This window comes from Neopsephotus bourkii, unplaced genomic scaffold (genome assembly GCF_033783945.1).
Source record: "Neopsephotus bourkii isolate Nb327-2 ecotype Australia unplaced genomic scaffold, CSIRO-AGI_Nbou_v1 NB_1600, whole genome shotgun sequence".
NCBI lineage: Eukaryota > Metazoa > Chordata > Aves > Psittaciformes > Psittacidae > Neopsephotus > Neopsephotus bourkii.
Window position 1 is genome coordinate 4,504,201 of NW_026902076.1, and position 12,759 is coordinate 4,516,959.

General features: G+C 42.5%; 1 protein-coding gene across 1 annotated transcript; it reads left to right on the forward strand.

Annotated features, from left to right (window-relative positions):
• The first annotated feature begins 60 nt into the window (after window positions 1-60).
• Window positions 61-11,084, forward strand: TDRD6 (tudor domain containing 6). Its single transcript, XM_061372279.1, has 5 exons — window positions 61-6,745; window positions 7,222-7,340; window positions 8,399-8,488; window positions 9,303-9,360; window positions 10,695-11,084. Exons 1-5 carry the CDS (start codon window positions 103-105, stop codon window positions 10,775-10,777), a joined length of 6,993 nt encoding a protein of 2,330 aa, XP_061228263.1. The 5' UTR covers window positions 61-102; the 3' UTR covers window positions 10,778-11,084.
• Window positions 11,085-12,759: the final 1,675 nt, after the last annotated feature.

Here is a 12,759-nt window from a genome sequence, read left to right on the forward strand (position 1 = left end):
GAGTTAGTGCCCAACGGTTCCCCGCGGGTCACGTGGGCGGCGCGTGCTGTATGAAAGGGGGTGCGGGCGGCTGTTCGGCGACGCGCGGGCGCGGGCGGTGGGATGAGTGGTGGGCGGAGCGGGGGGCCGGGGATGCTCAGTCCCGGCAGCACCGTGACGCTGCGGGTCTGCACCGTGGGCCTTCGCCCCGAGGTGCCCGTCGTGCGGATCTGGGGGCTGCTGGGGGACCGCCGCGCCGAATACCTCCGGCTCCGCCGTCAGATCCAGGCGGCGGCGGGGCCGCGCCTGGCAGCCGCTCAGCGACCAGCCGACCCCGCAGCTGGTGGGGTTGAGCTGTGCACGGGAGACCTGGGCCTGGTGGAGGTGGTCGGGCTGTGGTACCGCTGCTGCGTGGTGAGTCGCTCCGGCCAGGACTACCGCGTGTTCTTGCTTGATGAGGGCTGCATGGTGGTCACGTCTGCCTGTTACCTGGCGCAGGGCTGCGAGGAGCTGTTCCGCCTGCCCCCAGAGGTGCTGGGCTGTATTGTGGCTGATGTTGTGCCCTTAGGAAGCCCCGGGGAGGCAGCCTGTAGGGATGCTCCGTTTTCCAACTGGACGGTGGAGGCTATGGAGTTCCTAAGCTTCTTGCATGGCAAGGAAGTGTCTGGACGGGTGCAGGAGGTGATGACGCCACAGCTCATAGTGCTTGAGCTGCCCCAACTGGTGTCCCAGATGCATCACCTGGGCCTGGCTAGGCAAGTCACTCCTAGCTGGTTCTGCCAGACGCTCAAGCAGTGCCTGGCTCATGGCCACCCAAGGAGCCACCTCAAGGTACAGCCTTCAGCATCTCCTTTTGTATCTTGTACAGTGCCACAGTTTCCCCATGTTTTACGCTTGCATCAGCCTGTGTCACCTCCTTTGGATTATGTTTACCCGCAGCTTCAGTTGGATGTGACAGAGCCTGTCCTAGTGACCCATGTCTCTGACCCACACCGCTTCTACTGCCAGTTGAAGAGGTTGTCCCAGGAGATCCGTTGCCTTTCTGATGCCATGCACCACACTTACAAATCCTACTCCTGCTTGCCATTACCCAAAGTGGGCTCACCCTGTGCTGCCCGTGGCGGAGATGGCCAGTGGTACCGTGCACTCCTGCTGGAGCTTATTGCTGGGGAGGGAAACCAGCAATTGGCTCTGGTGATCTTTGTGGACTATGGCAGGAAGGAGACTGTGACCAGAGCTAACCTGTGCCATTTGCCCCCTGAGTGTTTCCACATACCTGTGGTAACTTACGCATGTGCTCTTCAGGGTATCTCGGATGGGGGTTGTGCCTGGTCCCCACTGCAGATCAGTAAGCTGAAAGCATTAGTGCTAAGCAAAGGAGTGAATGCTCACATTAAAGCCTTTAATTCCTTTGAGCATCTGTATTATGTGAACCTGTATGGGGAAAATGGCATCAACTTGAACTATGTTTTTGGGCTGCAGGCGTGCTGCCTGGTCAGCAGCCATATACGGATGAGCCAAACTGAGGGTTGGGAGCAGCTGGAAGTAGAAGAATCCACAGCTGAACTGGAATTGCTTCCAGGAGCACCTCCTATTGCTTTAGTGCATGGAGATATGGCTTCTGCTCCTGTAGCTGATGTACATGTGAACTTGGGCGCATTCTACAATGCGCAGGTCTCCCACCTCCGAGACCCGTCTGAGTTCTGGCTGCAGCTTCGTGAGCATCAGCGGCTCTTTGGGCAGTTGAAGCAGTGCATGTGTGATTTCTATTCACATGCCATGAAGCTGGATGGTGCTAGGTGGGATCTACAGCCTGGATCCCTTTGTTGTGCCAGTGGGAAAGAGGGTGTCTTTTATCGAGCAGTGATCACCAGGGTAGTGGACAGTGAGGTAGAAATATACCTGGTGGACAGAGGCAATACAGAAACTGTACATCAGTGTGCAGTGAAGGAGCTGCTCCCTCTGTTCAGGGAACTGCCTGCTTTAGCTCTGAAGTGTTGTTTGGCAGATGTCTGTCCTCTGAGAGGAAGTTGGAGTGAAACATCTGTGTCTGCATTTAGGGAGATTGTACTGAACAAGGGACTAAAGGTTCAGTTTTTGAGTGTGCAGGGTGACAAATACATAGTTGAAATTTTTGACCAGTCCCGATTAGGAGAGAAAAGTGTAAGTAAACTCATGGCTCAGGGAGGGTATGCTGAATACCAGAGGTCTGAAATACCCAAGAGTGTCCAGAAATCACCTAATATGGCTATGAGCCTGGCCTCAGATGTTGGGGAAGAAAACCAAATAAAAGCGGAGAAGAGGCTGGGAGAGGAATCTGATCTAAAGAGAAGTGATAGGGCGCTTAATTCTTATGCAGCTGTAGCGGTCAGAGGGAGCTCTGTTGCACCCATTCACAATTCTGCAGGTAGTAAATCTCTTCCTTCTCAGAAGTGTGAGGGCAAGAATAACCTGCCCATCTCCTGTACACAGAATTATGACAAAATGAAGCTAAGCTCCTCTTGTGGAGGTCAGTTAGAAGTGGGAACTACAGTTAATGTTGTAGTGTCATATGTTGAAAATCCAGGTCATTTTTGGTGTCAGCTAAGTAGAAATTGCCAAGACCTTAAGTTGCTAATGTCTGAAATTCAGGAATATTGTGAAAATTCATCCCACCCACATGCTTGGCCAAATTCTCCATGTTTAGCCCAGTACTCAGAGGATGAAAAATGGTACAGGGCTTTAATTATTAGTGAAGTTCCTTCTGCAGAAAAAGTAGAAGTCATATATGTTGACTATGGCAACAGAGAGCTAGTCTCTCTAGCAAGTCTCCGCTCAATTCACAAACGCTTCCTTAAGTTAGAAGCTCAGGCTTTCAGGTGCAGCCTTTACAACTTAATTCAACCAAATGGTCAGGATCCTTTTGCTTGGGATGAAGCAGCAATTCAGGCTTTTCAGGAGTTTGTTGATACTTCTTCATCTCATCATGAAGTGAAGTGTACGATATTTGCTTTGGCTTCAATAAGCAAGGAGCTGTTTAACATTGTAGATTTAATGACACCGTTTCAGAGTGCTTGCCAGTTTTTGACCGAGAGGGGTGTAGCCAGACCTTTATCTCCTCAAAAGCCTCTGTCATCCTTGGTTCATCTTCATTCTTACTATTATTCTATGCATGGTATCAAAATTGGGAGTGAGGAAGACGTTTATATTACGCATGTTGAGGATCCATGGACATTTTACTGCCAACTTGAAAGATGTTCAGATGTCTTAGCACAACTTACCGATAACATTGGTCGCCTAAGTGAAAACATGAGCAGCTTAGAAACCTTGCAGAAGTCTGAGAGCTTGTGTCTAGCCAAGTATACTGACAGTCACTGGTACAGGGGAATAATTATGAAAAGGAAACCTGATACAGAAGTGTTCTTTGTGGATTTTGGGAACACAGAGACAATAGATAAAGATAACCTGCTTCCTTTACCCAGTGATGTTTGTGATATCTTGCTTTTGCCAATGCAGGCCATAAAGTGTTCCTTATCTGATATATCTCATCTTCCCAAAGAAGCTATAGTATGGTTTAAACAAGCTGTCCTAGAAAGGCAATTGAAAGTGATCATTGTAGCAAGGGAATCTGACGGTAAACTGTTGGTTGAGTTGTTTGATGGTAATACTCAAATTAATGCAAAACTGAGGGAGTTAAGCTTAATGAGCAATACAGGAATTGGGCCTATAGAAAATGAAACTTTATGCTCTAGAAATACAGATGTGATAGAGAGGAATGGGAGTGCGGAATCCACTTTAGATGCACACAGGACTCTTGAAAGGAAAATGAGCAGATCTGAAGCCCAAGGAGAAGGGGGGGATAGCAAAAGGCACATCAAGAAAGAAGATGAAAACCTTTCCCAGGCTGCTACAAAGGGAGATCTGGCAGCTGGATTACTAGAATCTGGTGAAGTGATTAGCAGTAAGAAGGTTGCTTCCCTGTTAAATAAAGCTGGGAAGGAGTCTTTGCTCTCCGTCCAGATGGATACACAGTCAGATACTAAGTCTGATGCTGAAGGCGGGAATATAGTGCTTGAAAATGTATCTGATCTACTGCAACAGAAGATAATGCCAGGTCTTAAAGTGTCAGTGTATGTGTCTTACGTAAATGATCCACTGGATTTTTATGTTCAGCTAGAAAGTGATGAGGCTCAGCTTAACAGCATTTCAGAAAGCTTAAATGATAGGACGCAAAGAAAGAACCCTTGTGGACAACTTTGCCAAGTGGGAGACTTAATCAGTGCTGCTTATTCAGAAGACAGCCTGTGGTATCGAGCTGTAGTGAAAGAGAAGACTTCTGATAATTTGATAAACATACAATATATTGATTATGGTAATACTTCAGTAATTAATGTTGGTGGAGCACACAGACTCCCTGAAGGCTTGTCATCTATTCCAGCAATAAGCATTCACTGCTTCCTAGGTGGACTTAAATGCAAAGAAAATACAAACTGGGCAGAGAAAGCTGTGCTGTACTTCATCAAGAGAACAAGTGAAGTTCTGCTAACATGTGAATTTGTGGAGAAGGTTAAGGATAAATGGGAAGTTATCCTCAGTGACCATGAAGCTATAATAACTGTGGATTTAGCTGATGAAAATCTTGCAAGTAGTAAAGGATCTTGTTCAACAGAAATACTTGATAAAAGAGAGAACAGTGACATAATAACTGAGTGTGAGCCTTTGCCGCCTCAGGCACAAAATAAAACTCCTTGTATAAGTAACTCTGAGTCATTTATCTGGAAATTTCCAGAGGCAGGCCAGACTGTAAAAATTTATATCACAGTGGGAGATGGTCCAGAATACTTCTGGAGTTACAGTGCTGATACAGAAGACATGAAGTACATAGAGGAAAAAATAGAGGAAGCTGAAAACATTGGACTAAAATCTTTGAATGACTGTGGGGCATGTATTAAAATCGGTGATATTTGTCTAGCAAAATATAGTCAAGATGGGAAGTTCTACAGAGCTAAAGTCAGCAGCGTAGAAGGTGACAGAGTAGTTGTTAGACATGTGGATTATGGAAGTGAGGAAACTATTAGCATGGATTTGGTCAGACAGATTCCGTGTGAATTGATCCAGGTACCCAATCAAGCATTTGCTTGCTGTCTGTCAGATTTCAGTTCCTCTGAGGGCTCATGGCTTAGTGAAGCAAAAGAGAAGTTTAATGATATAACCCAAGATGTCTTATTAGAAGCAAAAGTAATAGAAACTCAAGAATGCAAAGCTTCTGGAGTCCCTCTGTCTGTTGTCAAGCTGGAAGCTTCTGGTAAGAGTATTAATGAAGAGATGAAGTCTTTTTGGAAGGCTAATATAGCAACTGGTGACAAGGCTTTCTCAGACCTTGAGAACCCCTTAAAGGAAAACAGATGTTCGAAGAATGATATGGGTCCTTGTCTGGAAAGAGGAACTCCTGGTGCTTGTGGATTAGCTCAAGAAGAAAGTGAAAGTGCTTTACTTTGTTCTGAACCTTTCCCGAGTATAACTTCCGAGTGTTTCAATGCTGTAGAAGCAAGTATGTCAGTCGAAGCTGTTCAGCATATGTCTGGGAAGGCTGATGATAGATGTGAAACAGCTGAGCATCAAAGCAGCTTTGATGAAGACATATCTCTATCTGGAGGAGACAGCAGTAACAATGTATTACTAGAACCAATGAGAAGCTGCAGTCTTCATGTTTTGGAGAGTGAAATGAAAGCTGAAGAACAAGAAATATCTGAAAAAGCATTTCAAGAGGATGCTGAGCTGAAAGAACTGACAGGCAGTGCTTCAGCAGCCAGTCTTTTCCTAGAAAACAAACAAGAACTGGAAAGAGAGCCAGTGCTACAGTCATCTTCAGGTGATGAAACAGAGATATTAGGAGCACTGGATCAATTACAGAATCAATGTTCATATGATGATCTAAAAGAGTTAATACTGGAGCTAGAGGAAATTTCAGTTCAGCCCTTCTTTGCAGAAGTAACAAAAGAAGCTCTGGAAACAGAGTCAGCCGAAATGCAGACAGCTTCGGATGTTAAAGCAAGAGAGAAAGTGTTTGAACAGGAATCATTTGAACTGCCAGTTGTCAGTGAGGACACAGCGGAGTTGGCAGCTCTGAACTTTCCAGAACTCTTACCATCACTTAATGAGGGGAAGAATTCACTGCCTTTGGTTAGCAATGGAGAGAACACAGTAGAGCTGATTCCATCTGACGTTCAGCCTTCTTTGGGAGAGAATGCAGAGAAACCAGAATTGAATTTGTCTGGAATTCATAAAACAGAGTCTTTGCAAGAAGACTGGATAGAATTAGAGCCTTCTCCCCTAAAGCTGTCTTTGTCTGATGGTAGATCTGAGAAACAACTGGACCTGAAGACCCATGACATGCTGTCATTGCTGGGTGCTGAAATTGAGCAGCTTCTGGAACTGGTGCTGCCTGATGTGCACCCATCTCAGAAGGATGGGGATGAGGACTCGTTAGGGTTGGAACACACTGCACTACAAAGTTCTGCAAATAGCAGAAGTCAGTTATCATTTCTTACAGAAGACTTAACGAATCGGAGGTCTGTTTGCACTGTAAAATCATGTGACTGCAACTTTGAGAAACATAAGGAGTGGCAGAAGAAAGATGACTGTTATGTGGAAGAATGGATGCAACAAGACTTGACTGACTCATTTACAGAATGTGGAAATACACATGTGCGGTATTCAGCCTGTAAGGCTGAGGATGAAGGTGTAGAAGAAAAGCAGAACAAGAAGTGGGCTGAATGTGATGCAGGTAAAGTATCTGAGGTTTTTTTAAGGAGTTAAATAATCAAAATGCTGTGCACATTCAAATGAGAATCACTTTCTTATAGGAACCTAATTTTTATTGCCTAATAAGTTACTATTTTAGTGTTAACATCAGTATGCTTTCATGGCTTAAGGACATCAGGTTAAGTGTAGTATCGAATGGAGCATGTGACAGACTAACAACAGCTAATCTTTGTGAGAGGTTAATGATTTTATTGAAAATCATGTATCTGAACATGAAATGCATATTTAAGACTGTGCAGGATGACAAATTTTAAACTTTCAAATATTAAATAAAAGTTTGGAAGGGGGTGGGGAGTATGGGAGCAAAGTTGTGAGGCATTTGTGGGTTTCTATTTTTGGAGGGGTTGTTTTTATTGTGTTTTGAAGGGGTTTTGTTGTCTGGGGTTTTTCCTGTGCTTTTATTTTCTTTCTCCTTCGCTGATAACATGATTTTTATAGGACACAATGAGTATACTTGTCATCTGAAAGGTTTTGCTGTTGGTTCCAAATGTGTGGTGAGGACCTCTCTAAAATGGTGCGAGGCTCGCATTTTGGAGGTATCTGAAAAAGGTACCAGGGTAAGTATGGTTTCAATACTCTTTCTGCATTACTTAAGAACTGGGCATTTTTTGGACTTCCTCCAAGCTTTTAATATTTTAGGGAAGTCTGTTACAGAATTTAGGACTTAGTATTCCCAAGGTTGATTCTGCACTTAGAGACATTATAGAAACAACTGAGTAGATGCTGTGTGTCAATACTTAATATTCCCTTTATAGGAAGACTGAAGGATCTGGCTCTAGTTTGAGATACATATTTGTGTGTTTTTCCTGCAAGTTAATGTTCTGCAGTGGAGCTGTGTTACCATTAAATGCTTATGAAACTTGTCATTATTTTACTGCTGTTTTATACTGAGGAGTTGGTGCTAGAACAGTATAAACTTGGGAAGAAACCTGACTTATATTGTAATTAATAATGAATATACGATGATTACTGCTTCAGTGCAATGTATTAAATTAGTGGTTGGTGGGAGTTAACAAATTATAATCTAATGGGCTGTGTTGTTCTACTGCTTTTAAACTATGGGATAAACAGTCTTCCTCTGGTTCAGGGGGAGTGTGTGTGTGTATGTATGTACACAAATGCACAGATGTTATACTTACCATAAAAGGGCCTTTAAATTGTAATTTAAGGTTGCATATCCAAAAGATCACTTCATAGAAGTAACTTTTTGAAAGATTGAATGAATGCCTGAGATCATGAAGCCCATCTCTTTTACTAGTGGATTCCTTGGGTATCTAAAACTAACCTCAGCCTGTATTCAGATGAGTGTTGAGTATGTAGCAATATCCCTCCTGATTTGTTTCCTACTGGTTCTGACCTAGTACATGTTTTCCAGCCTTCCCCTCTCACTATACTTGGGTTAAAAGTTCAGGAGAACCTTGAGCAGATTCAGTAGTGATACTCAGCTTTATTAGAGGTTAACTTGCTCTTCCTTGCTAGATACAGACTGAAAGCCTTCTCAAAGGCAGGGAATCCTCAGCTGTGTTTTCTTCCTACTATGATGTCTGATTTGATGAGTGTGTTCTCAGGATCGATCCACTGCTGTGTTAGATGTGGTTTGGTTCTGTCTGTACAGGTCTTGAATCTCTCCAGTGGCAATGAGGAGATTGTGGATCCTGAGAATGTCTGGAATGGTGTTCCTGACTGGGCTTACAGGTCATCTGCGGTAAGGCAGTGTGGTAGTGGACTGGGCAGTAAAGTACTGTCTTTTAGAAAGGGCTCTCTGAGTTTAGTTGTGCTTCTCCCTGTGTCACCCTGAGAATAGAAAGGCAAAGTAGCATTAATCTAAATCTTGTGTATTCATGCCCACTGCTAGCAGCGCAGTATTTTACTTTAAGACTTCATATTATCCTTCCTTCTCTATGGATCACTATGGAGACTACAGAAATTTGTATTAATGTATTATATAACGGATACACAAATCTATATAAATAGTTTACATAAATTATAAACTGTCAGCCATTTGGCCTGAGGACTCTGAATTCAGGCTGGGAATAGATTTATGAAAACAGCTTGAAAGAAATGTTACAGGAAGACTAGTATTAATCAAGAACTGTGGAACAATGCTGATATGTGGCTTTTGACAGGTCATGCTAGTAGAGCATGTAAATAACTGGTAAATTATGAAAAATACTTTTATTATTAAGTAATTGGAAAATTATAGTAAGATTTTTCACCAGTGTTCTTCATGACATACCAACAAATGAAAAACTCATCTCTGGAACCCGAAACTCAGGTTGTCAGCCATCCTACTGATGATAACACAATGCATTTCCAGTTTATTCTTCACATGCAGTTCTTCCATCAACGTAAAAAGTGGGCAGAAGACTTCTGTAGTAAGTTATAAGGGGACAGAGCAGTGGTAAATTAGAGGCCTGCAGTGCTGATGAAAAAGTCAGTCTAGTATTAAAGGAATTGCCTCAGTTGAAAGCTATCTTGGCAGTAGTGCCAGCTTCCTAACAGAATCCCCTTTTGTTTAGGCAGTAACCCCTGTAACAGGAAACTTGCAGTTATTACCGGAGGAGTCCTCACTTCAAGGTAAGACTACCTTAACTCCCAAAGAAGTGGTGAGCTCTATGTTTGGATGCTTTCCAATTTTCTAGGAAATGCTTTATTTAGGAAACTGCAGTTCAAACTTTTTCTTAGCTTATGTGTTTACTATTGTTCCGATTTTTTTTAGCATTAGCTTATGTACTGTCAGTTTAATGGTGAATATCTGTAATGTAAGCTGCTACTGTCTTGATTAGAGATCAGTTTAGTATTTATTTATTCAACCTAGTGGATTGAGCCTTTTGGACAAGTTGGAGTGGTACACCTACATTACAGATTTTGGTAGGGTTTTGAGCTTTAGCCACCAGAATGCTGCTCTTGCTCACCTTGCTTTGCAAATGTGGGCACCTACTAGGCAGACTCGACGAAGCATTGTAATTTGGTATTTGAATTTCCCAATTCATAACAGGTCTTCATCTATAAATCTAAACCTGTAATACCGTCTTAGTTGTTGTAAGGGTAGTTTGTGAATAGTACCGTGTTTGTCTTTATTACTTAAATTCTGAAGTGTTACTAGCAAACACCTATTGTGTACCAAAGAAAATAGTACAAGTTCTTTCTGATTATATACTATATAAAATATATTAAAATCTATGGAATTGTAGAGAAGTTCTGGTTGAAATGGACCTTTGAAGATGCTGAAAGCAAAGTCAACTACAGCAGGTCGCTTAGGACCTTCCTTCCAGGTCTGGAATCTGTCAAAGGATGGAGACTCCAGAACCTCTCTGGGAAACTGGTTCCAGTGTTTGACCAGTGGTTGCCTGACGGAGACTGAACTAAGCTTGAGTAGAGATTGCATTTGTGTTTTCAATGGTTGAATTGGTAATTTAATTTTGGTACACACCTGTACGGAAAGTGGACTGGTTCTCAGGTAACAAATTATGAAGCCTACAATGGAGATCTAGTTACCTGTTGGGCAAACAGCACAGAAAATGTGAGTTAAGGTCATGCAACCATGTGGCAGAGACGTAGATCTTGCTTCACATGTGGGCCGCTGCCTGGAAAGGGAGTTAAGAGTAGAATGTACCCAATCCACAAGATGCAAAAACTCCTGCAATGTGTTACCCTAACACCACTGAGGAATGGAGTGGCTTGAACTTGTAACTAAAATCTGGGAGTACTGCTTGCTTCATCTTGGGCAGTTCTGTTGTTCCAACTGTCTTATCCTTACAATGATAATTTTGCCTGAGTATAGCCTTTTAATATGGTGCAGTATGTTGCTATTTAGTCCAAAGCCCTGTTGAGTTAGACTTCAAATATTAATGCATTTATATGTTTATGGAAAAATTCTGATGGGTCTAATCTATTTCTACTTTCTGTAGAAAAGCAAAGTGGCTACAGTTCACATTTAGCTGAAGATCCCTCATGTTCTCCAACATTGCTGAAACGCGATGTGTTCACGTGAAACTCAACAAGTACCTGTGTCCACAAGCGTTCCTCTGAAAATGTGTTCTCATGGGAACAAGAATACAGGCAAAGCACCGAGTGTTTATTCAACATAATGGAGCAAATGTCTGTCACTACCATACTTCCCTATCAAGGAGCAATACTTGTTACTAGACTGTTACTGTCTGCTTGGCTTCTCATTTCTGTACTTTCTTGTTATCTAGCTGCCAGTGGGTGATTCTTCAAGAGGTCTGAGTTGCTGTATAGGCTACTGTGTGCACAATACTACTTTCTGATGTTTGTTTTGAGGAAAGCTGCATTGTTTAGTGTTTGAGGAAAGTTACATTGTTTAGTGTTTTGAGGGGGTTTTTTCCTCTCTAAAGCATGGTTGAGGGTATGGGTTTTTTTGTGTGGGGAGGAGTGTTGTTTTTTTTTTTGTGGGGGAACATAGTTGATTCAGGTTGAAGTCTTGCATTTGGTGCTGTTACAAAGCAATGGAAGAAGCTGGAATAAAGCTTCAGCTGGTGTATACTGTTTTGTTAATGACTTGTGTTCTTTCCCTAAGCATAAGCCCAAATGTTGTGTGCATACCAAGTATCTTTTTTCAACACTATTACTGCGGTTAGATGTAGCTATGCACATTCTGCAGATCCTGGTTGTTTTGACCCTAACCAGCTCTCTAGACCACTGAGCTGTAGTGAATGCTTTGAAATATCAGTCATATACAAAATAGAACTTGTATGTATGACATGGCCTTAACTGCACTAATGAAAGATAAAACTTTTCCTACAAATATGAAGCAGACCTAGCAGAATGGTTTTGCTCTGAATGTGTACAGTGGGGTAAGGATTTGTTAAACCAGCCACATCTTACCTCACCTTTGATTTTCCTCACGTGTTGAAAGGAGGTTTCTGTTCTGTAGTCCTGTTCTGTGTCAAGATCTCTGACAATGTAATAGTCTGGGTGAATATCACAGTAGATGTCAGTGTTAGTGCTTACACAGTAAGAAGAAACGTGTGTGTCTAGTCCCTTAATAGAGACAATACATATTAGTAGGCTGGAGAGAATTTAATTCTGAAAACAGATTGTAGATGTTGTAATCTCATGTTAAGATCACAGATTATATAAATATTTAATTCCTCTGTTAACTGCTCTGGTTGTTCTGCTTGCTTCAGTTTTGTCACATGATTTTGAAACAAATAGGCTACAGTTAGAAGTACTCCCCCTTTTGCAAGGTTTATTCATTTAGAAGTCGCTCTTCCGGGTGGCAGCTTCAAGGAGTTTTGCTCTAAAAAGCAGAGCTTCCATTAGCAGACCACATAGTCAACTGCTTCTACTGACAGACAGCAAATACCTGTACAAAGATGAGTGTCTGAGTAGTACATCCATGAGAGAAACATCCAGATGATCAAGCAACGCTTAACTACTTCTTTCTGAAGGGAGTGGTAAAGGGACACATCTTTTCTATAATGTCACCTACAACAGTATGACTGACAGTGGTAATTCAGACAGGAACAGGAAGGTCACTGCTTCGAGCTTTGACTAAGGGGAGTTATAGTTGCTACAAGAAGAGTGACTGTTTTAGCAGCTTTTGGAATGGGAACAGCCTCAGAGTATGGTAGTAAACACAGATCTTAAAGTGGGTTGAGCTCATATGAGAAATCCTGTGTCTGAACAAACACTTCTGTTGCATTAAGCTATTTCCTGTACCTTTTACTGGGGCTTACCAAAAAAAAGAGTGTTGAAACCCTTTACCTGGTACCTCTCTGACTTAGGAGCAAAAACCTGCTCCAACCTTCAACTGTTGTCAGAGCACAGCTGAAATACCAAGTGATAATAACGAATCAGATTTCTTTTTTCTTACACTGCAAAGGCAGTTTGCTGGATGCAGACTGACTTAAACCTTGGTACGCACAACTTCAGCTGAATTCCTTAGAGCTTAACTGTCTCTCTGCAAACTTGATTCTAAATCAAAACCAGAGTTTAAATTACCATCAAATG

What these genes read in the sequence shown, in the direction of transcription:
- TDRD6 (XM_061372279.1), top strand. Translation starts at nt 103, where the DNA reads ATGAGTGGTGGGCGGAGCGGGGGGCCGGGGATGCTCAGTCCCGGCAGC. An exon ending in TATCTGAAAAAGGTACCAGG is followed by an intron (nt 7,341 to 8,398) that starts GTAAGTATGGTT and finishes CTGTCTGTACAG; the next exon opens with GTCTTGAATCTCTCCAGTGG. An exon ending in GGGCTTACAGGTCATCTGCG is followed by an intron (nt 8,489 to 9,302) that starts GTAAGGCAGTGT and finishes CCTTTTGTTTAG; the next exon opens with GCAGTAACCCCTGTAACAGG.